The sequence below is a fragment of the Pan paniscus genome, chromosome 16 (assembly GCF_029289425.2).
Source record: "Pan paniscus chromosome 16, NHGRI_mPanPan1-v2.0_pri, whole genome shotgun sequence".
Classification (NCBI taxonomy): domain Eukaryota; kingdom Metazoa; phylum Chordata; class Mammalia; order Primates; family Hominidae; genus Pan; species Pan paniscus.
In genome coordinates this window covers 32,013,206-32,036,989 of record NC_073265.2, presented here as the reverse complement: position 1 = coordinate 32,036,989, position 23,784 = coordinate 32,013,206, and the positions used below count along the sequence as shown (strand labels likewise).

The following is a 23,784-nucleotide window of genomic DNA, read 5'->3' as shown; positions in this document are numbered from 1 at the left end:
AAAAAAGGGAGAAGTGTCCTTCATTAGTGGAGTGGCGGAGGAAAAAAGATGTATCAATTTGGGTCCAGTCAGGAGACAGAAACTACACAGTAATTTGAATAGGGAAAAAAAATCAAAGAATTATTTATGGCTACACAATAATTATACATATATATGGGATACATGCAATATTTTAATACATGCATGCAATGTGTTGTGATCAAATCAGGGTCATTAGGATATCCATTACCTCAAACATTTATCATTTCTTTGTGTTGGGAACATTTCAGACCTTCTACCTATTTTGAAATATACACTAGTATTTTTGTTTGTTTGTTTGCTACAGAGTCTCACTCTATCACTGTCCAGGCTGGAGTGCAGTGGCGTGATCTCGGCTCACTGCAACCTCCGCCTCTCAGGTTCAAGCGATTCTCCTGCCTCAGCCTTCCGAGTAGCTGGAATTACAGGCATGTGCCACCATGCTAATTTGTGTATTTTTAGTAGAGAGGGGGTTTCACCATGCTGGGCAGGCTGGCCTCGAACTCCTGACCTCAGGTGATCCACCTGCCTCGGCCTCCCAAAGTACTGAGATCACAGGCACGAGCCACCACTCCCAGCCTACACAAGATATTGTTAACTATAGTCAGTAATAGGGAATTGGAATAACATAGGATTGATTAATAAGAAATAAAGATAAATGTAAAGAATATAGGTACAGGAATAGCAGATACAAAGTCCAGCCATGATGCCTAGGACTGAGTGAGATTAAACATCCAAGCAAGAACTGTCCCACCCCTGCCCAAGGGCTGAGGTTCAGACCTTATTGGGAGAGGAAGAAATGAAATCATAATTGATTGAACTCAGGAAAGAAATAGAAGGCAAAGACAAAATTATCTCATAATTGAAGAATATATTAAAAAGTGCACAAAGGAGAATAGACATAAGTGAAAATTTAATAGAAGTCATTGAATAAGGACAAAGAAAAAACCCTGAGAGAATGAAAATGAGATAATTCAAAAGAGTTAGAGAGAAGGTAATGCAAATTGAAGGCAGAGAAGAAATAACAGTCAGGTTGTTGGAGTCCCTGAAGAAGAAAAACAAAATAATATGTTAAAACTGAGAAACCAAATAGTAGAAGCTTAGATTTAAAAACAGAGAACTGGCTGGGTGTGATGGCTCATACTTGTAATCCCAGCAGTTTGGGAGGCTGAGGCAGGCGAGTCACAAGGTCAGGAGTTCGAGACCAGCCTGTCTGATATGGTGAAACCCCGTTTCTACTGAAAAATACAAAAATTGGCCAGGCACCGTGGCTCACGCCTGTAATCCCAGCACTTTGGGAGGCCAAGGCGGGCGGATCATGAGGTCAGATCGAGACCATCCTGGCTAACACAGTGAAACCCCATCTCTACTAAAAATACAAAAACAAAATTAGCCAGGCATGGTGGCAGGTGCCTATAGCCCTAGCTACTCGGGAGGCTGAGGCGGGAGAATGGCGTGAACCCGGGAGGTGGAGCTTGCAGTGAGCTGAGATCGAGCCACTGCACTCCAGCCTGGGTGACAGAGTGAGACTCCATCTCAAAACAAACAAACAAACAAAAAAAACACACAAAAATTAGCTGGGCATGATGGCGCACACCTGTAGTCCCAGCTACTCGGGAGGCTGAGGCAGGAGAATTGCTTGAACCTGTGAGGCAGAGGTTGCAGTGAGCTGAGATCATGCCACTGCATTCCAGCCTGGGCAACAACGTGAGACTCCGTCACAAAACAAACAAACAAACAAAAACTCACAGAGAACTAAGAGCATTTAAAAAGGTTTATGTCCAAAGATAAGCATTAGAACAAAAAGGCAAACCTTCTGAAATACCCACCCCCCCCAAATTATTTATAAATTAAAGTACGGGCCAGGCACAGTGGCTCATGCCTGTAATTCCAGCACTTTGGGAGGCCAAGGTGGACAGATCACTTTGAGCTCAGGAGTTTGAGACCATCCTGGGCAACATGGTGAAACCCTGTCTCTACAAAAAATACAAAAATTAGCTGTGTGTGGTGTTGTGCACCTATAGTCCCAGCTACTCCGAAGGCTGAGGCTGGAGAATGGCTTGAGTCCAGGAAATGGAGGTTGCAGTGACCTGAGATCGCACCACTATACTCCACCCTGGGCAGCAGAGTGAGATCCTGACTCAAAAAAAAAAAAAAAAATAGACAAAGAATACATCTTGTAGAGGAAGAAATATAGCAAATATAGCAAGATACTGTGCACATAATAATAAAATACTATGACAAAGCTTTCCTCCTATGTTCTCTTCTAGGAGTTTTATAGTCTCAGGTCTTAACATATAGGTCTTTTATACATTTTTAGTTGATTTTTGTGTATTGTGTAAAATAGGGGTCCAATTCCTTTGCATGTGGAAATCCAGTTTTTCCGGCACCATTTATTGAAGAGCACCATTTATTGGACCCCACTGTGTCCTTTTGGTGCCCTTGTTGAAAATTAGTTGACCAAATAAGGTATCTGCACTCTCGTGTTCACTGCAGCAGTATTTACGATAGCCGAGATACAGGAACAACCTAAATACCCACTGATGGACAAATTGATAAAGAAAATGTATATGTGTGTGTGTGTGTGTGTATTGTATGTATTTGTGTATATATATACACACACAATGGAATATAGATGATGTATAAATACTTACACACACACACATAATGGACTATTATTCAGCTTTTTATTTTTCTATATTTATTTTTTTGAGACTGATTCTTGCCCTGTTGCTCAGGCTGGAGTGCAATGACATGATCTCTGCTCACTGCAACCTCCGCCTCCTGGATTCAAGGGATTCTCCTGCCTCAGCCTCCTGAGTAGCTGGGATTACAGGCCTGCGTCACCACAGCTGGCTAATTTTTGTATTTTTATTAGATATGGGGTTTCACCATGTTTACCATGCTGGTCTCGAACTCCTGACCTCAGGTGATCCACCTGCCTCAACCTCCCAAAGCGCTGGGATTACAGGCATGAGCCGCTACACCCGACCTTATTCAGCTTTTAAAAAGAAGGAGATCCTATCATTTGCCACAGCATAGGTGAAACTAAAAGACATGCTTAGTGAAATAAGCCAGACAGAAATAAAAATGTTGCATGATCTCATTTATATGTGAACAAAAAACATATATATACACACACACACACACACACACACGTATATATATTTAAAGCACTCAAATACACAGAGATTGAGAATGATACAGTGGTTACCACAGGGGGTTCAAGGAGGGAGGAAGGAAAGGAAATGGGGAGATGTAGGTCAAAGGATATAAAATAGCAGATATGTGGGATGAACAAATGTGGAGATCTAATGGACAGCATAAGGAATAACCTTTATAAAATTGTATTTTCAGAAGTCTTGGACATATCTTAAATAAAAATAAAATTGTATTAGAGATTTTTGTTAAATAAGTAGATTTTAGCTGCTCTTTGTCACAAAAAAAGGAACTGTGAGTTGATAGATAGCTTAATCTGCTTCCCTGTAATGACCATTTTACTGTCTATGTATATCCTATTACATCATGTTACAAAGCTCAAATACAATTTAAGGAAGTAAAATACTACAGCAGACTTAAGACCAAACAGATCAGTCACAGCAATAAATATACATGGGGTTAACTCACCTATTAAAAGGAAAAGATTTTCAGTTTGGGTTATATAGCTATATTCATATGCTGTGTATAAGAGACACACACCTAAAAAAAGTAAGAAAGAGATGGACAAAGATATATCAGAAAGATAGAAAAGAGAAGTGATCCTAATAACAGATGATGTAGAATTCAAGCCAAAACAAAAAACTTAGAAAAGATGGAAGGGCACTTTTTAATGCCAAATGCCACAATTCACAAGTGGGATACAAAATTTATTAATATTTAGTCACCAGAATCATGACACTCACCTTTGGGAAACAACAACTGCAGGATATTCAAGGAGACATAAAAACACACTCATAGTTGGAGATGTTAATGTACCACCCTCAGTTTAAGACAGATCAAGTGAACAGAGAATAGGAAGATAGAAGACTTAAACAGCGTGATCATAGTAAGGTAGATCATACGTATGTTTTCTGAACTCTATACCTTGATGATAGAGACTATACCTCCTGCCCAGGGGCCCCTGGAACATTCACAAAAATTGATCAGGTATTAGGTCACAAACAAACATGTAAGTAGTTCCATAAAGTAGAAGTATTACGTTATCTGATCACACTGCAAGAAAACTAGAAATTACCAACAAAATTAAAATATCAAAGGCCCTTTTACTGGAAATTTAAGAACCTATTAAAGTGCAGTCATGTGCCGTGTAATGACATCGCAATCAGTGATACACCGCATATATGACAGTGGTCCTATAAGATTACAATACTGTAGTTTTACTCTACCTTTTCTATGTTTAGATAATGTTATAATACCCAAATACTTAACCATTGTGTTACACTTGCCTCCAGTATTCAGAACAGTGACATGCTGTACAGGTTTGTAACCTAGGAGCAATAGGTTATACCATATAGCCTAGGCACGTAATAGGCTATACAATATAGTTTTTTTAAGTACGCTGTGATCATTTGGATAATGATGAAATTGCTTAACAATGGCATTTGTTAGAATGTATCCCCATTGTTAAGCGATACATGACTGTACTCTTGGGTGAAAAGGAAAATAAAAACTGAAAGTTATAGAAAAAAATGATAATGTAAACACTACTTATCAGAATCTATGAGATAACTTTAGAGCAAAGATCAGAGGAAAACCTATGGCATTAAACAAGGAGGTACATAATGTCAGTATGTCTCATTACTGATGATACTTATGTTGACAATTTGGTTACAGTGGCCAGTTCTTTCTACTATAAAGTTACTGTTTTTCTCTTTGTAAGAAATAATCTTGTGGGAAGATATTTGCAACTATGTCAGCACTGTGTTTCTTGTCATACTTTTCCTATTAATTGTAGCATCCATCAGTGAATCTTGCCCACAGGCCTAACCATTACTGTCTGCCCTCTAAGAAAAAGTTTGCCAACCTCTGATTTTTTTCTGTTTGCAAATGATATGGTAGAATACCTGGAGAATCAGTGTTAAAGAGAAAAATTTATAGTGTATGTCCCAGAACCCTGAATTTCTTCGTAGAGGGAGAATAAAAGTTTAGAAGGTAAGAGGACGCTTTAAATCATGAGCCAGCAAGCTTTATCTATAAAGGGTCAGATAAATATCTGTGAGCTATGCTGTCTCTGTCACTACTGTCATTGCTGTTATAGTGCAAAAGCTGCCATGGCCAACGTGTAAACAGACGAGACTGACTGTGTTCCAATAAGTCTATTAAAAAAAAAAATAGGTAGGTAAGCCGGCCAGATTTGGCCCACAAGCACTAGTTTGCCTTAGATTATGGGGAATGAAATATGAAAAGGATGTTCGTTCTTACTATTTTTTCTCATATCTCTTCAGTTCTTCCGCACATTTTCTTACTTATTCCCTTAATCTGCTTCAGTTATATAATACCTTGCCTGGAAACACAGACCATGTGCTAATAACACTCTTATGTATACTTTCTCACTCATTCATATTCCTGAACATGATATAATTTTCCTGGGAAGGAATTATTTCTTTCCATATTGCATACTCCAGATTTGGATCAGAGTTTAGGAAAAGAAACAATAACCAGGGAAGTAGAAAGGAATGGAGAATAAATGCAGAGGGACGGTCTGGGTGGGAGAGGAACCTGAGTCCTATAAAAGAGAGCCTGTGTGGAGAAGATGGACGAGGTCCTTGGAGTGTGTGGTATCATATTGAAGCATCAGAGATAAGAGAAAAAGTAGGATTGAATGAAAGTAGAAGTGTATTCAGAGATGGAGGTGTGGTTTGTTTTCCTGAGGTGTGAAAGAAGGAAATGCAAAGGAATTGAGGTAGTTGGAAAAAAAGCAGAATAATGGCTAGACATAAGGGAAAAAGGGACTTGAAAGAATACTGAGTGATTAAAATGGAAAAAAGGTGACGATAATAGACTAAGCTTCTTGAGTTCAAATATTCATCTATTTCCCTTTCTCTTTCCTCAGGAATAGAGGGAATTCTTTCAATAAACATTTGGATTACCATGTAGTACATGTATGTTAGTGTCCATTATGACTCTTGTATCAATAAATTATATTGAACTAATATCTGAAAAATCTGTTAGTAGCCAGTTTATTTCTGATCTTTAATTATCTCTATAATAAATCTGAACTATTGATTTGAACTATTTGAACTATTTTAGGCCAAACTACCTTTTAAATATGCTTCCATTGTCAGAACTACAGATACTACTTTACTAGGTTGTAAGTTTTTTTTCTTTCTTTCTTTTTTTTCTGGGAGCCATTATCAGTGCTTTTCTAGATTATATCCTTGTAAATTGTTGATAAAGAGGTTCATTCTAGCATTGACCCATTTAGGCAAAGGTAGTGGTGAAGGTCATCGGTTACCAAGTCAGGTGGAACAAGTCCCTGAAAAATCACTGGTCTTCTCAGAGCATATGAAATACTCGTGACACCAGTGCCAGGATCTAACTGTGACCCTTAAAGTGGCTCACTGAGAGGATGTTGCCACTCACAGTAATTACAGGAGTCAGTATAATGTACTGAAGACTAATTTTTCTACTTTGAGACATTCCAGGTCACTTCTAAGAGGAGGTTTCATTGTGTGCTAAGTATTGTGTTCAGTCAGCAATATTAAAAAAAAAAAAAAAACCCTAGAATATAGAGTTACAGAACTGGCAGGAGCCTTTTCACTTGGTGAAGGATAACTGTGAACTAGAAAAGCCTCTCATGGGAGGGTCTAAGGGAGCGATGACCAACCATGTAAATAAGACCTGGAATTACTTTGAAAGAAATATATAGACAAATACCAATTAATATTTGCTATTTTTTCCCCCAGGTCAGTTCATGCTGAACTATATCAACTGTATAATTACAGAAAGTCTAGTTTCCCCTCTAGGGCAACAATTTCCTTCCTCTTTGTGTTGCTAGGGCCTTGCATGTAGTAGGTGCTTAGTAAAAAGTCTGCAAGTGGCCGGGCACGATGGCTCACACCTGTAATCCCAGCACTTTGGGAGGCCAAGGTGGGTGGATCACTTGGGGCCAGGAGTTCGAGACCAGCCTGGCCAACATGGCAAAACCCCATCTCTACTAAAAATATAAAAAATTAGCTGGGCATGGTGGTGCATGCCTGTAATCCTAGCTATTTGGGAGGCCGAGGCAGGAGAATCGCTTGAACCCCGGGGGCGGAGGTTGCAGTGAGCAGAGATTATGCCACTGCACCCCAGCCTGAGAGACAGAGCTTGACTCTGTCTCAAAAAAAAAAAAAAAAAAAAAATCTGCAAGTGAAAAAGTAATACACATTTCACACTGTAAAAAAATAACATAGCTGATTGATCTGACACCTGTTTATTTCATTATGGCACTGTGAAAGTTGATTATACAAATTAGGTCATTCTTGTCATAGTCAACTAAATCAATCAAGAGGCCAGGGAGAAAGTACTTGGGGCACATAGCACCTGCTCCAAGAATTTAATTTCTCACAAGCCCAGCTGCTGAAATGGCCTGCTGTGACTCCTAGACTAAATTTACATACCTCTGTCACTCACCAGTCAGAGCCTGCCAGCTCCCAAAAGCTTCTCTGGTGCCAATGAACTTTCTTTCAAAACAGTATATGACATCTCTCTAATAAAACCCCCAACCTCTCCTTTGGTCTTTAGATATACCAGAGACCCACTCAGTCTATGCGTGTGCCCCAAATTGTAATTCTTGCTTCCCAAATGAAATGTTAATTTGGAGATTCATCTCTGTATTTTATTTGGAGTTCAACAGCACTTAACATTTTCCTATTTAGAATTTTTAAAAATTCTCTAACACGCCGGGCGCCGTGGCTCACACCTGTAATCCCAGCACTTTGGGAGGCCGAGGCAGGCAAATCACCTGAGGTCAGGAGTTTGAGACCACCCTGCCCAACATGGCGAAACCCTTTCTCTACTAAAAATACAAAAAATAGCCCGGTGTGGTGGTGGGCGCCTGTAATCCCAGCTACTCAGGAGGCTGAGGCAGGAGAATCGCTTGAATCTGAGAGGTGGAGGTTGCAGTGAGCCGAGATCGCGCCACTGCACTCCAGCCTGGGCGACAAGAGTGAAACTCTGTCTCAAAAAAAGAAAAAAAATGTTGTTATAATTGACAGAGACTTCTATGAAAATAGATGAAATGCTTTTTACTTTTAAAGTGATTGTCAAATTAGGGTGTTATTGTTTTAGATTTTGTATTTTAAAATCAGCTTGAAAATTCTAATTGATCAAAATTTTAAAGTTTTATTTTGTAGGATTGGCATGACCTAAGTTTTTTTTTTTCTTTTTCTTTTGTTTTTGTTTTGTTTTGTTTTTTGAGCTGGAGTCTCACTCTCTCACCCAGGCTGGAGTGCAGTGGCGCAATCTTGGCTCACTGTAACCTCCGCCTCCTAGACTCAAGCAATTCTCCTGCCTCAGCCTCATAAGTAGCTGGGATTACAGGTGCCCACCACCACGCCCAGCTAATTTTTGTATTTTTAGTAGAGACAGGGTTTCACCATGTTGGCCAGGCTGGTCTTGAACTCCTGACCTCAAGTGATCTGACTGCCTCAGCCTCCCAAAGTGCTGGGATTACAGGCATAAGCCACCATGCCCGGCCAACCTAAGTTTTCAAGGTGCTTTTTTTTTTTTTTTTAACTCTCTTAATTATGTGTGGAGTTCATTTAAATGAAGAAATAAAATGATGTAAGATAGTCTCATAGTAATTTTTGATTCTTGCCTCTTTTTTCTCCCTTCATATGTAGAATTGCCAATGCTACTCCCATCCCTGGAGACTTGCTTCGAGAAAATACAGATGAGGTATTTCCAGATGAACAACTTAGCGATGGAGAAAATGGCATCCCTGTTGGTGTGTCACCAGATAAATTGCCTGGATCTCTGGGACACCCCCGTCCCCAGGAGAAGGATGTTTGGGAAGAGATGGATGCCAACAAAAACAAGATAAAGCTTGGAATTTGTAAGGTATGAGTACCTTATAAACAACAGAAATTTATTTCTTACAGTTCAGAAGGCTGGGAAGTCCAAGAAGGAAGGCTAGGCAGATTTGGTATCTGGTGAGGGCTGTTTTGTGGCTCCTCCTTGCTGAGTCCTCATGTGGTAGATGGGGAAAGGGATCTCTTTTGGGCCTCTTTTGTAAGGACACCACTCTCATTCATGAGGGCTCTGCCTTCTTGACCTAATTACCTCCCAAGGGGCCCACCTCCTAATACCCTCACATTGGGAGTTAGAATTTCAACATGTGAATTTTAAAAACCTAAAATAATACTGAAACTGAGTATAAATTAAGAAAACACATTTAATAAAGAGTTAATAGATAAGAATGTAATGAAGTAAACTAGCCAAAGTATCCTAATCATCTGAAAACACATCTAATCATTTATTTAAATTATTTTGAAAGGCTTCAATGATTCCTCTCATGTGTGTTGCCTAGAATGTTTTTCATGATTTTATTTTATATTTTGGATAGGCTGCTACTGAAGAGGAGAACAGCCATGGCCAGGCAAATGGTCTTCTCAATGCTCCAAGCCTTGGGTCACCAATTCGTGTCCGCTCAGAGATTACTCAGCCAGACAGAGATATTCCATTGGTGCGAAAGTTACGTTCCATTCACAGCTTTGAGCTGGAAAAACGTCTGACCCTGGAGCCAAAGCCAGACACTGACAAGTTCCTTGAGACCTGGTATAAAATAGTGTATTTTTCTTTTTAAAGCTTCTAAGGTACCATTATTATTGTTGTCGTTGTTGTTATTATTATTGTATATTTCTGTTACATAAAGTCTTTCAAATAAGAAATCCTTGCATTTTTGTAACACTGAGTCTATTCAGCTCCAATTTTCATCCATGTTTTTATTATTATCCTGATTCTTAATTATTATAAATTCTATAGCATATCCTTTGGCTTTGGAAGCTGAGCAGTAAGAGCTGATGACTTCCTAACACTAGGTACAAGTTAAATGAACATTTTTACAGTAACTTTGTTTAGAAAGTAATCTCTTCCACACAACAGTGTAGTGTTGGAGAGGGCATGATAAAGATGGCATTAGGCAGAGATGAGGGGAATACATAAAGGAGGGGAAAAAGTAATTTATACACAAGGGACGGTGAGTTCAATTCACTTTAGTGAAGACCTTCTAGGAGTAAGATACTGTAGGAAAACAGATACCAATAAGTATATCATGCTTGCCCTCGAGAGTTCGCAATCTACCTAGAGAGAAAGGAAGGTGAAACTTGAGAGATCTATATACATAGGTAAAGATTGTAGTGCATGGTTTTGAGGCACATTATCCCTACAACAAATTTTGATAACAGAAGACAGAAATGAAAAAAGTGTGGGATATATTTATGAATTATAGAAACTTCAGTAGTATTCGCAGCATTAAGACCTAATTTCCTTTAATAGTAGTCATGCCCTTCAATGGTGCATCTCTAGTGGCTACTATTGGTAATGAAATATTAGGTTAGAGGGACTGTGAATTTGACTAAGATGGTAATTACTGTTTCCCAAGACAATTCAGCCACTTCTGGCCTACTCCAATCTGGCGTCCATTTTAAACAATCCTTCACATAGTTGGTTCTTCCTCACATGGTAATCATTCATAGCTATGTTATGTAAGCACATGTCTACACGCTCACACGATCGAAAGGATGGATGGGGCATTGGTTTATACATTTTGAGTTGTGGCTCATATTGAGAATAAATATCAACATACAATAGGGATAAAAGCTCAGTTCAATAAAAAGTTGATTTGACAAAATAAGGGAACTAAAAAGGGCCTTGCTGAGGAAAGAACTGAGCTCCATCTTCCAAAGCAGGATGTGGCAGGTAGAGAAGAGCATTATCAATGCTGTGAAACTTTCCTTGTGTTTTATCCATCTTTTTTTCTCTCATCTTTGTGTCCATATTAGTTCTTTATGGAGCTTATATATTATATAATAAATGTTTCCTTAGGACAGTTGAGTAACTTCTTTCCATTTCCTTAAGCCTGGAGAAAATGCAGAAAGATACCAGTGCAGGAAAAGAATCTATTCTCCCTGCTCTGCTGCATAAGCCTTGCGTTCCTGCTGTGTCCCGTACTGACCACATCTGGCACTATGATGAAGAATATCTTCCAGATGCCTCCAAGCCTGCTTCTGCCAACACCCCTGAGCAGGCAGATGGTGGTGGCAGCAATGGATTTATAGCTGTTAACCTGAGCTCTTGCAAGCAAGAAATTGATTCCAAAGAATGGGTGATTGTGGACAAGGAGCAGGACCTTCAGGATTTTAGGACAAATGAGGCTGTAGGACATAAAACAACTGGAAGTCCTTCTGATGAGGAGCCTGAAGTACTTCAAGTCCTGGAGGCATCACCTCAAGATGAAAAGCTCCAGTTAGGTCCTTGGGCAGAAAATGATAATTTAAAGAAGGAAACCTCAGGTGTGGTCTTAGCACTTTCTGCAGAGGGTCCTCCTACTGCTGCTTCAGAACAATATACAGATAGGCTGGAACTCCAGCCTGGAGCTGCTAGTCAGTTTATTGCAGCGACGCCCACAAGTCTAATGGAGGCGCAGGCAGAAGGACCCCTTACAGCGGTAAGAAATTTGTTTTTATTATTATTCTCTGTTATCCACTCAAGGTGCTATTAAGAAAGGACTAACAGTTGATCAACTAAGATACTTCAGTACAGGCCTAAATTTTGCAGATGGCCCAGGGAGTGATTTTGTACTAAGTTCTATAGTCAACCCTCCAATATGAAATTTTTCAAAAAGTGAGGTCTTCTTTTATTATATCAAACTCAATACATGAAATGTCATTATAACCTAATTTTAGAATAACATTTTTGATTAGACTACAAGCGCTAGCTATCTATGTGTGTTTATATATGCTACAATTTTTTGAAGTTCCTAGCAATTTTTACTATACATTTACTGAGGAAGGCATCTATTTAACCCTTCATGGTTTGTTCTTTACACTGTACACTGTTGGGAGGCCTGAGCCTTTAATTCCCTTTCTCTTTCATAAAGTCCACCCAGGAATTTCTCATACTTCATATTCCTGTTAAACGGTAATTTTCTAACATTGATGGCCACTGTTCAAAATGCAGAGTCCCAGGCCTCACTTCCAGAACTTTTGTTTTAGCAGGTCTGGGGAAGAGCGTGCTCAGGAATCCTCATTTTAACAAGCAGGTAGAGGCGGCATTTATGATACAGGTCTTCTGCAAAGGAAACTTTTGAGGAACGACTATTGTTTATTTTCAGTTTTGGGCATTCAGCTGGAGAAGCCTGTTATCCTGTTACCAGTAAGCAGTGGTGCCCCTGGTGACTGTGTGAGGAGGAGCCCCAGAAAAGCCAGAGATGGCCAAGCAAAGCCATGAAAAGCCCCCAGGCTAAATAAGTAACTGTGGACACAAATCTTAGGCACCCACAGGTACATCTGTCCTTATGTGATAAGAGCTACCAGGTTTCCTTAAATTCCATAATCATCTAGCAGTCCCCCTCCCCCAACTCACCAGAAACAGCATTGTTCCCCAAACTGAAATGTTTTCTATTAGAACACGATTCCACATCAAGTGCAAAACAGTGGGAAAAGATACCAGTGAAAATACATTTTGTGTACAGTTCTGAGAAATTTGCCTGTGCTCCAAAATAGGGAATTAAAGGCCTGCCTGCTTCTTCACCAGAGTTAGTTAGCAGGTCCCTCTTTCCCGGGACTGCTTTGTATAGTTAGGCAGGTTGTTTGCAGCATAAAGGAATCTAGCCAGGAAATAAATTAGGGCTGAAATCTACCCCAGACTTTGCTTTCCAAACTGTGCATCTTGGCACAGGGCTGTTTCCTTTTGGAAGGGAATTCTTTTCCAAATTGTACAAAGCTATCATGTGGGCTAGAGGTAGGTAACTACTACCTCCCTCCCTCCCTGCTCCATCCTTTCTCCCAACCCACCTTTCCTCTTTCCATTCATCCACTCTTTCCACCTTCCCAGGTTCACTTTGTTCTTTAACTCTATTATGCTGTGTACTAACTTTTGCTCTAGCATGTTTCCAGCAGCATTCTGGTGTGCCTCCCTTCATGGAGGCTTTCTAAAACCTTTGCTCCATTTCTCCTGGTATTTTTTGCCCTCTCTCGATGCTGTCCTATTTACAAAGATTGTGCTCATGGTTCTCTTACACTACTGCAGTGTTTTCTCTGACAAGTTGTTGATAGGCTTGTGTTCATGTATGTGATGTTTGACCTTATTTTTAGATATCTTTGAATTATTTTTCTTTCTTTCTTTCTTTCTTTACTGAGACACAGTCTCACTCTGTTGCCCAGGTTGGAGTGCAGTGGTTGATCTCGGCTCACTGCAACCTCCGCCTTCTGGGTTCAAGTGATTCTCCTGCCTCAGCCTCCCAAGTAGCTGGAATTACAGGTGCCCACCACCAAGCCCGGCTAATTTTTTTGTATTAATTGAAAGTCTCTAATGAAATGTCAGCTGCATCAATTGTATACTTATTTCTCAGTTTTTTGTTTCTATTTTAGAGGCAAGGTCTTCCTCAGTCACCCAGGCTGTAGCACAGTGGAATGATCATACCTTACTGTAACCTTGAGCTCCTGGGCTCCAGTGATCCTCCCATGCCAGCGTCCCAAGTCACTAGGACTACAGGCATGAGTCACCACACCCAGCTAATTTTGCTATATTTCAGGGATAGCAAGTTGGCACCAACCTGTCAGGTTGGCAATGAAAACTTATATCTAAACAGTTACCTTAAACAACCTGAAGTGATTTGTAATGGGGCTGTTGTTGTTGTTGTTGTTTTGTAGAGACAGGGTTTTTCCATGTTGCCCAGACTGGTCTCAAATTCCTGTGTTCAAGTGGTCCTCCCACATTGGCCTCCCAAAGTGCTGGGATTACAGGTGTGAGCTCCTAAACCTGGCTAATTTTTCAATCTTTTGCAAGATGGGGTCCCACTGTATTGCCCAGACTGGGCTCAAACTGCTGGGGTCCAGAGATTCACCTACCTCAGCCTGTCTATAATCTTGGGATTATAGACATGAGCCACTGTACCCAGCCAGTGCTTCATTTTAATATTACCTTTAGAAACAGTGTAAATGTGGCTGGGCACTAGTAACATCACCCATATGTTATCCATTGCCATTGCTGTGTAACAAATTAGCCCAAATTTAGCATCGTTAAACAACAGTCATTATTTCACACAATTTCTTGGAGCTACAAATGCAAGAGTGGCTTAGTTCAGTGGTTCTAGCTCATGTGTGGTCTCTCATGAGGTGGTTGTCAAGCTCTCAGTCAGGGTTAATTTAAAAGTTTGGCTGGAAAGGGAAGATCCACTTCCAAGCTCACTCACATGACTGTTGGCAGGCCTCAGTTCCTTACTGGCTGTTAGCCAGAGGCTCTAGTTCCTCGCCATTTGGGCCTCTCCATAGTTGACATGACATCTGGCTTTCCCAGTGAGTGAGGTGAGAAAGAGACAGAAATGGGGGAAGAGAGGTGAAGAGAATGCATCCCCACCGAGATGGAAGCCACAGTGTCTTTTCTAATCTGTCAGAAGGGACATACCATCACTTCTGCCATATTCTATTAGTTACAAAGACCAACGCTGTACAATATATGAGGGTCTATATGAGGGTGTGAATACCAGGAGACACCTCTGGGTCATTGGGAACCATTTTAGAGGCTGTCTACCATATTACCTTACGTTTATACTTTACAGAATACTTCCCTATTTGATCTTAACTGCAACTCCATGGAACAAGCAGAGGGAATATTATTTTCTCTTTTCGTACCAAGGGCACTAAGCCTCAGGACAGGGAGAATCCATGAAGAGTCAGACGCTGGTAGACTAGACTTGGTGTTCCGTCCCTCATGCCAGGAGATTACACCTTACACCAGTCTTCTGTCCCTACACCAGGGCATTGCCAGCATACTGAAAGACTTTCCTAGTTGGCTTGTTTCTTAGAGATCGAGAAAAGGAAAGGGGGTTTAAAATAATGCACAAAGAAGGAACAGTACCAAAAGAAGAAGAGTAGCAGTATTTTTAATAATCTGTTAGCCAACATCTATTGAGAGAATTCCTCTGACTGTATTTACAGGACTACCAATACCAGCACTAATAAAATTTAAATTAGCAGTTAGTTGTATTGCCTTAATTATGTTTATTTCTTCATACCTGTGAAGTATCTGCTAAGTTCCAGGCTTTACACTATACTTCAGGGATAACAAGTTGGCACCAACCTGTCAGGTTGGCAATGAAAATTTACATCTAAACAGTTAACTTAAACAACCTGAAGTGATTTGTAGTGGGGCTGTTTACAGGAATGGGGACACAGACATATCTGTCTAGGACTTAGGAGTGGAATTTTGGATATCTTTATTTTCTCAACTAATTTTTTTTTAGCATGGTAATTAAAAATCTTTCTGGGAAGGTTAAGGAATGCTTCAGGCCGGGCGTGGTGGCTCACGCCTGTAATCCCAGCACTTTAGGAGGCCAAGGCTGGCGGATCACGAGGTCAGGAGTTCAAGACCAGCCTGGCCAAGTTGGTGAAACCCCATATATACTAAAAATACAAAAAATGAGCCAGGCGTGGTGGCAGCACCTATAATCCCGGCTACTCCGGAGGCTGAGGCAGAGAATTGCTTAAAAACCTGGGAGCCGGAGGTTGCAGTGAGCCGAGATTGCACCACTGCACAACAGCCTGGGCGACAGAGCAAGACTCCGTGTCAAAAAAAAAAAGGAAAGAAAAAAAGAAATAGTTCCATGTGGCTTTCCTGGCAAAGCATGCTTTGCTTATTTGGATCCCTTGTATAAACTACAGTGACTGTGTGAAAGCTCATGGAGTTATTCAGAGCCTCCATTGACACAGGAATGATCCACACGTGTATTAATAGAGGTGTGCTTTAATAATGTGAAAAGGTGAAGGCTTTTTGGGTTGGTTACCATCTGTTTAACTTCTTAAAATGGATTTTGCAGGAGGGTTGAATGTATGTATATTGACTGGGGATTGGCCAAATGTCCTCTGTCTGACCATGAATTCCTATTTTTGATCTGGAAAATTTGGTCATTATAATCATAGGAAAGTTTTTTTTCCTATGAGATTACGTCTCTGGAATTGTATTTGATATTATACTTCAACCTATGTACAGTCAGAAAGGATCAGAGATTGGATGGACTGCACTGGAAAGTAAAGAAAGCCCATTTGTGAAGTGCTTGAGTACAGACTGGAATATCACTTGGGAGATTTTTGTGGAACCTCAGCATGCAATGGTTGATATACTCATGTGTGCAACATTTGTTGAGTGTCTACTGTGAGTTGGGTACTATGCTAAGTACCAAGAATACAAAGCCCAGTTAGTCACCTCACTGCTTTCAAGGGTCTTCAATCTAGTAAAGAAACAGTTTAAGTGTTATAGGTGCTGTGATAGAAATTTTGTGTTGTAGAAGTTGGACTAGATTTATCCCTAAGTTGTCTTTATTATTATTATTATTATTATACTTTAAGTTCTAGGATACGTGTGCATGACGTGCAGGTTTGTTACATAGGTTTACATGTGCCATGTTGGTGTGCTGCACCCATCAACTCATCATTTACATTAGGTATTTCTGCGATGCCTCCCCCTGCCCCCCACCCCACGACAGGCCCTGGTGTGTGATGTTCCCCACCCTGTGTCCAAGTATTCTCATTGTTCAATTCCCACCTGTGAGTGAGAACATGTGGTGTTTGGTTTTTTGTCCTTGTGATAGTTTGCTCAGAATGATGGTTTCCAGCTGCATCCATGTCCCTGCAAAGGACATGAACTCATCCTTTTTATAGCTGCATAGTATTCCGTGGTGTATATGTGCCACATTTTCTTAATCCAGTCTATCATTGATGGACATTTGGGTTCCAAGTCTGCTGTTGTGAATAGTGCCACAATAAACATACATGTATATGTGTCTTTATAGTAGCATGATTTATAATCCTTTGGGTATATACCCAGTAATGGCATTGCTGGGTCAAATGGTATTTCTAGTTCTACTGTCTTCTACAATGGTTGAACTAGTTTACACTCCCACCAACAGTGTAAAAGTGTTCCTATTTCTCCACATCCTCTCCAGCACCTGTTGTTTCCTGACTTTTTAATGATCGACATTCTAACTGGTGTGAGATGGTATCTCATTGTGGTTTTGATTTGCATTTCTCTGATGGCCAGTGATGGTGAGCATTTTTTCATGTGGCTGTTGGCTGCATAAATGTCTTCTTTTGAGAAGTGTCTGTTCATATCCTTTGCCCACTTTTTGTTGGGGTTGTTTTTGTCTTGTAAATTTGTTTAAGTTCTTTGTAGATTTTGGATATTAGCCCTTTGTCAGATGAGTAGATTGCAAAAATGTTCTCCCATTCTATAAGTTGCCTGTTCACTCTGATGGTAGTTTCTTTTGCTGTGCAGGAGCTCTTTAGTTTTAATTAAATCCCATTTGTCAATTTTGGCTTTTGTTGCCATTGCTTTTGGTGTTTTAGTCATGAAGTCCTTGCCCATGCCTATGTCCTGAATGGTATTGCCTAGGTTTTCTTCTAGGGTTTTTATGGTTTTAGGTCTAACATGTAAGTCTTTAATCCATCTCGAATTAATTTTTGTATAAGGTGTATGGAAGGGATCCAGTTTCAACTTTCTACATATGGCTAGCCAGTTTTCCCAGCACCATTTATTAAATAGGGAATCCTTTCCCCGTTTCTTGTTTTTGTCGGGTTTGTCAAAGATCAGATGGTTGTAGATGTGTGGTGTTATTTCTGAGGCCTCTGCTCTGTTCCATTGGTCTATATATCTGTTTTGGTACCAGTACCATGCTGTTTTGGTTACTGTAGCCTTGTAGTACAGTTTGAAGTCAGGTAGTATGATGCCTCCAGCTTTGTTCTTTTGGCTTAGGATTGTCTTGGTGATGCGGGCTCTTTTTTGGTTCCATATGAACTTTAAAGCAGTTTTTTTCCAATTCTGTGAAGAAAGTCATTGGTAGCTTGATGGGGATGGCATTGAATCTATAAATTACCTTGGGCAGTATGGCCATTTTCATGATACTGATTCTTCCTATCCATGAACATGGAATGTTCTTCCATTTGTTTGTATCCTCTTTTATTTCATTGAGCAGTGGTTTGTAGTTCTCCTTGAAGAGGTCCTTCATATCCCTTGTAAGTTGGATTCCTAGGTATTTTATTCTCTTTGTAGCAGTTGTGAATGGGAGTTCACTCATGATTTGGCTCTCTGTTTGTCTGTTATTGTTGTATAAGAATGCTTGTGATTTTTGCACATTGATTTTGTATCCTGAGACTTTGCTGAAGTTGCTTATCAGCTTAAGAAGATTTTGGGCTGAGATGATGGGGTTTTCTAAATATACAATTATGTCATCTGTAAACAGGGACAATTTGACTTCCTCTTTTCCTGATTGAATACCCTTTATTTCTTTCTCTTGCCTGATTGCCCTGGCCAGAACTTCCAACACTATGTTAAATAGGAGTGGTGAGAGAGGACATCCCTGTCTTGTGCCAGTTTTCAAAGGGAATGCTTCCAGTTTTTGCCCATTCAGTATGATATTGGCTGTGGTTTTGTCATAAATAACTCTTATTATTTTGAGATACGTTCCATCGATACCTAGTTTATTGAGAGTTTTTAGCACGAAGGGCTGTTGAATTTTGTTGAAAGCCTTTTCTGCATCTGTGAGATAAACATATGGTTTTTGTCATTGGTTCTGTTTATGTGATGAATTATGTTTATTGATTTGCATATTTTGAACCAGCCTTACATCCCAGGGATGAAGCCAACTTGATCGTGGTGGATAAGCTTTTTGACGTGCTGCTGGATTCGGTTTGCCGGTATTTTATTGAGGATTTGTGCATCAATGTTCATCAGGGATATTGGTCTAAAATTCTCTTTTTTTGTTGTGTTTCTGCCAGGCTTTGGTATCAGGATGATGCTGGCCTCATAAAATGAGTTAGGGAGGGTGCCCTCTTTTTCTATTGATTGGAATAGTTTCAGAAAGAATGGTACCAGCTCCTCTTTGTACCTCTGGTAGAATATGGCTATGAATCCGTCTGGTCCTGGACTTCTTTTGGTTGGTAGGCTATTAATTATTGCCTCAATTTCAGAGCCTGTTATTGGTGTATTCAGAGATTCAACTTCTTCCTGGTTTAGTCTTGGGAGGGTGTATGTGTCCCGGAATTTATCCATTTCTTCTAGATTTTCTAGTTTATTTGCATAGAGGTGTTTATAGTATTCTCTGATGGTAGTTTGTATTTCTGTTGGATGGTGGTGATATCCCCTTTATCATTTTTATTGCATCTATTTGATTCTTCTTTCTTTTCTTTTTTATTAGTCTTGCTAGCGGTCTATCAATTTTGTTGATCTTATAAAAAAACCAGCTCCTGGATTCATTGATTTTTTGAAGGGTTTTTTTGTGTCTCTGTCTCCTTCAGTTCTTGCCTTCTGCTAGCTTTTGAATGTGTTTGCTCTTGCTTCTCTAGTTCTTTTAATTGTGATGTTAGGGTGTCAATTTTAGATCTTTCCTGCTTTCTCTTGTGGGCATTTAGTACTATAAATTTCCCTCTACACACTGCTTTAAATGTGTCCCAGAGATTGTGTCACGTTGTGTCTTTGTTCTCACTGGTTTCAAAGAAGATCTTTATTTCTTCCTTCATTTTGTTATTTACCCAGTAGTCATTCAGGAGCAGGTTGTTCAGTTTCTATGTAGTTGTGCAGTTTTGAGTGAGTTTCTTAATCCTGAGTTCTAATTTGATTGCACTGTGGTCTGAGAGACAGTTTGTTATAATTTCTGTTCTTTTACATTTGCTGAGGAGTGCTCTACTTCCAACTGTGTGGTCAACTTTGGAATAAGTATGATGTGGTGCTGAGAAGAATGTATATTCTGTTGATTTGGGGTGGAGAGTTCTGTAGATGTCTATTAGGTCTGCTTGGTGCAGAGCTGAGTTCAAGTCCTGGATATCCTTGTTAACCTTCTGTCTGGTTGATCTGTCTAATGTTGACAGTGGGGTGTTAAAGTCTCCCATTATTATTGTGTGGGAGTCTAAGTCTCTTTGTAGGTCTCTAAGGACTTGCTTTATGAATCTGGGTGCTCCTGTATTGGGTGCATATATATTTAGGATAGTTAGCTCTTCTTATTGAATTGATCCCTTTACCATTGTGTAATGACCTTCTTTGTCTCTTTTGATCTTTGTTGGTTTAAAGTCTGTTTTATCAGAGACTAGGATTGCAACCCTTGCTTTTTTTTTTTTTTTTTTTTTTTGCTTTCTATTTGCTTGGTAGATCTTCCTTCATCCCTTTATTTTGAGCCTATGTGTGTCTCTGCACGGGAGATAGGTCTCCTGAATACAGCACACTGATGGGTCTTGACTCTTTATCCAATTTGCCAGTCTGTGTCTTTTAATTGGGGCATTTAGCTCATTTACATTTAAGATTAATATTGTTATGTGTGCATTTGATCCTGTCATTATGATGTTAGCTGGTTATTTTGCCAGTTAGTTGATGCAGTTTCTTCCTAGCATCGATGGTCTTTACAATTAGGCATGTTTTTGCAGTGGCTGGTACCGGTTGTTCCTTTCCATGTTTAGTGCTTCCTTCAGGAGCTCTTTTAGGGCAGGCCTGGAGGTGACAAAATCTCTCAACATTTGCTTGTCTGTAAAGGATTTTATTTCTCCTTCACTTATGAAGCTTAGTTTGGCTGGATATGAAATTCTGGGTTGAAAATTCTTTTCTTTAAGAATGTTGAATATTGGCCCCCACTGTCTTCTGGCTTGTAGAGTTTCTGCCAAGAGATCTGCTGTTAGTCTGATGGGCTTCCCTCTGTGGGTAACCTGACCCTTTCTCTCTGGCTGCCCTTAACATTTTTTCCTTCAGTTCAACCTTGGTGAATCTGACAATTTTGTGTCTTGGAGTTGCTCTTCTCATGGAGTATCTTTGTGGTGTTCTCTGTATTTCCTGAATTTGAATGTTGGCCTGCCTTGCTAGATTGGGGAAGTTCTCCAAGATAATATCCTGCAGAGTGTTTTGCAGCTTGGTTCCGTTCTCCCCATCACTTTCAGGTACACCAATCAAATGTAGATTTGGTCTTTTCACATAGTCCGATATTTCTTGGAGGCTTTGTTCATTTCTTTTTACTCTTTTTTCTCTAAACTTCTCTTCTCGCTTCATTTCATTAATTTGATCTTCAATCACTGATACCCTTTCTTCCACATGATCGAATCGGCTACTGAAGCTTGTGCATGCATCATGTAGTTCTCGTGCCATGGTTTTCAGCTCCATCAGGTCATTTAAGGTCTTCTCTATGCTGTTTATTCTAGTTAGCCATTCGTCTAATCTTTTTTCAAGGTTTTTAGCTTCCTTGCGATGGGTTCGAACATCCTCCTTTAGCTCGGAGAAGTTTGTTATTAGTGACCTTCTGAAGCCTACTTCTGTCAACTTGTCAAATTCATTCTCCGTCCAGCTTTGTTCCGTTGATGGCGAGGAGCTGCAATCCTTTGGAGGAGAAGAGGTGCTCTGGTTTTTAGAATTTTCAGCTTTTCTGCTCTGGTTTCTCCCCATCTTTGTGGTTTTATCTACCTTTGGTCTTTGATGATGGTGGCCTACAGATGGGGTTTTGGTGTGGATGTCCTTTCTGTTTGTTAGTTTTCCTTCTAACAGTCAGATCCTTCAGCTGCAGGTCTGTTGGAGTTTGCTGGAGGTCCACTCCAGACCCTGTTTTCCTGGGTATCACCAGCAGAGGCTGCAGAACAGCAAATATTGCAGAACAGCAAATATTGCTGCCTGATCCTTCCTCTGGAAGCTTCGTCTCAGAGGGGCACCCGGCTGTATGAGGTGACACTCAGCCCCTACTGGGAGGTGTCTCCCAATTAGGCTACACGGGCATCAGGGACCCACTTGAGGCAGTCTGTCCATTCTCCGAGCTCAAACTCCATACTGGGAGAAACACTGCTCTCTTCAGAGCTGTCAGACAGGGATGTTTAAGTTTGCAAAAGTTTCTGCTGCCTTTTGTTCAGCTATGCTCTGCCCCCAGAGGTGGAGTCTACAGAGGCAGCAGGCCTTGCTGAGCTGCGGTGGGCTCTGCCCAGTTCGAGCTTCCCTGGCTGCTTTGTTTACCTACTCAAGCCTCAGCAATGGCAGACGCTGCTCCCCCTGCCAGGCTGCTGCCTCACAAGTTGATCTCAGACTGCTGCGCTAGCAGTGAGCAAGGCTCCGTGGGCGTGGGACCCGCTGAGCCTGGCGCAGGATGTAATCTCCTGGTGTGCCGTTTGCTAAGGCCTTTGGAAAAGCGCAGTATTTGGGCGAGAGTGTCCCATTTTTCCAGGTACCGTCTGTCACGGCTTCCCTTGGCTAGGGAAGGGAAATCCCCCAAACCCCTATGCTTCCCGGGTGAGGCGATGCCCTGCCCTGCTTTGGCTTGCCCTCCATGGGCTGGACCCACTCTCCAACCAGTCCCAGTGAGATGAACCAGGTACCTCAGTTGGAAATGCAGAAATCACCTGTCTTCTGCGTCAGTCATGCTGGGAGCTGCAGACTGGAGCTGTTCCTATTCCGCCATCTTAGGACAGAATCCCTAAGGTGTCTTTCAATACTGCATGAAGGGGCTAGAAAAGTGACTGTTTAATCCTGTAGCCATGTATATAATATGTAATTACAGGCCTGCCAAAAAATATTTTTGTTTTAGTCCATCTTTTCTGGGCTTCTATTCTTTGGATATGAATTGTGGCTTATGATTTTTAGTAGTCCCACAAAATTTTTATAATTGGAAACCCCTTTAAAGACACATTAAACTATCAATAATGAGTGACTTGTCTGGGGAGTGGGATGACAAGGTAAGGACAAAAGCAGCTTTTACTTTTCATTCACGTAGGTTTTGAGGCTTTAGGTTTTTAGTTTTGCCCACCTTTGTGGCAAAGACTGCTGCCTTCCCCACTCTTCCCCATCCACCCTCACCTCAATCCACATTGGCCAAAGTGGGAGATACCATGTATGGCCTCTTAAAAAAGTTATAATTGGCACATAATAATCATACATATGGTATGAGGTACATAGTGATGTTTTGGCACATACAATGTATAGTGACTAGATCAGTGTAACTAGCATCTACATCATCTCAAACGTTTATCATTTCTTTGTGTTGGGAGCATTCGATATCCTTTCTTCTATCTATTTGAAAATATATATTATTGGGCCAGACGCAGTGGCTCATGCCTGTAATCCCAGCACTTTGGAAGGCTGAGGCAGGTGGATTACCTGAGGTCAGGAGTTCGAGACCAACCTGGCTAACATGGTGAAACCCTGTGTCTACTAAAAACACAAAAATTAGATGGGCGTGATGGGGCATGCTTGTAATCCCAGCTACTTGGGAGGCTGAGGCAGGAGAACTGCTTGAACCCAGGAGGCGGAGGTTGCAGTGAGCAAAGATCGCACTCTGCGCTCCAGCCTGGGTGACAGAGTAAGACGCTGTCTCAAAAAAAAAAAAAAAAAAAAAAAAAAAAAAAAAAAAAAATATATATATATATATATATATATAAAATTGTTAACTGTAATCATCCTATAGTGCTATGGAACACTAGAAGTTATTCCTTCTCTCTAGCTGTAATTTTGTATCCTTTAACAAATCTTTCCCTATCTCCCCATTCCGGCTACTCTTTCCAGCCTCTAATAACCTCTCTTCTACTTTTTACTTATGTAAAATCAACTTTTTTTTAG

General features: G+C 40.5%; 1 protein-coding gene across 11 annotated transcripts in view; it reads left to right on the top strand.

Annotated features, from left to right (window-relative positions):
• The window catches only part of TTBK2 (tau tubulin kinase 2), a 179,204-nt gene that overhangs the window by 131,182 nt on the left and 24,238 nt on the right, over positions 1–23,784 (top strand). For all 11 annotated transcript variants that reach the window (XM_034938605.3, XM_063596588.1, XM_063596586.1 and 8 more), the window contains 3 exons: positions 8,844–9,060; positions 9,566–9,777; positions 11,080–11,668. In XM_034938605.3, the coding sequence (XP_034794496.3) occupies positions 8,844–9,060; positions 9,566–9,777; positions 11,080–11,668 (1,018 nt within the window). The remainder of the gene's footprint in view (positions 1–8,843; positions 9,061–9,565; positions 9,778–11,079; positions 11,669–23,784) is intronic.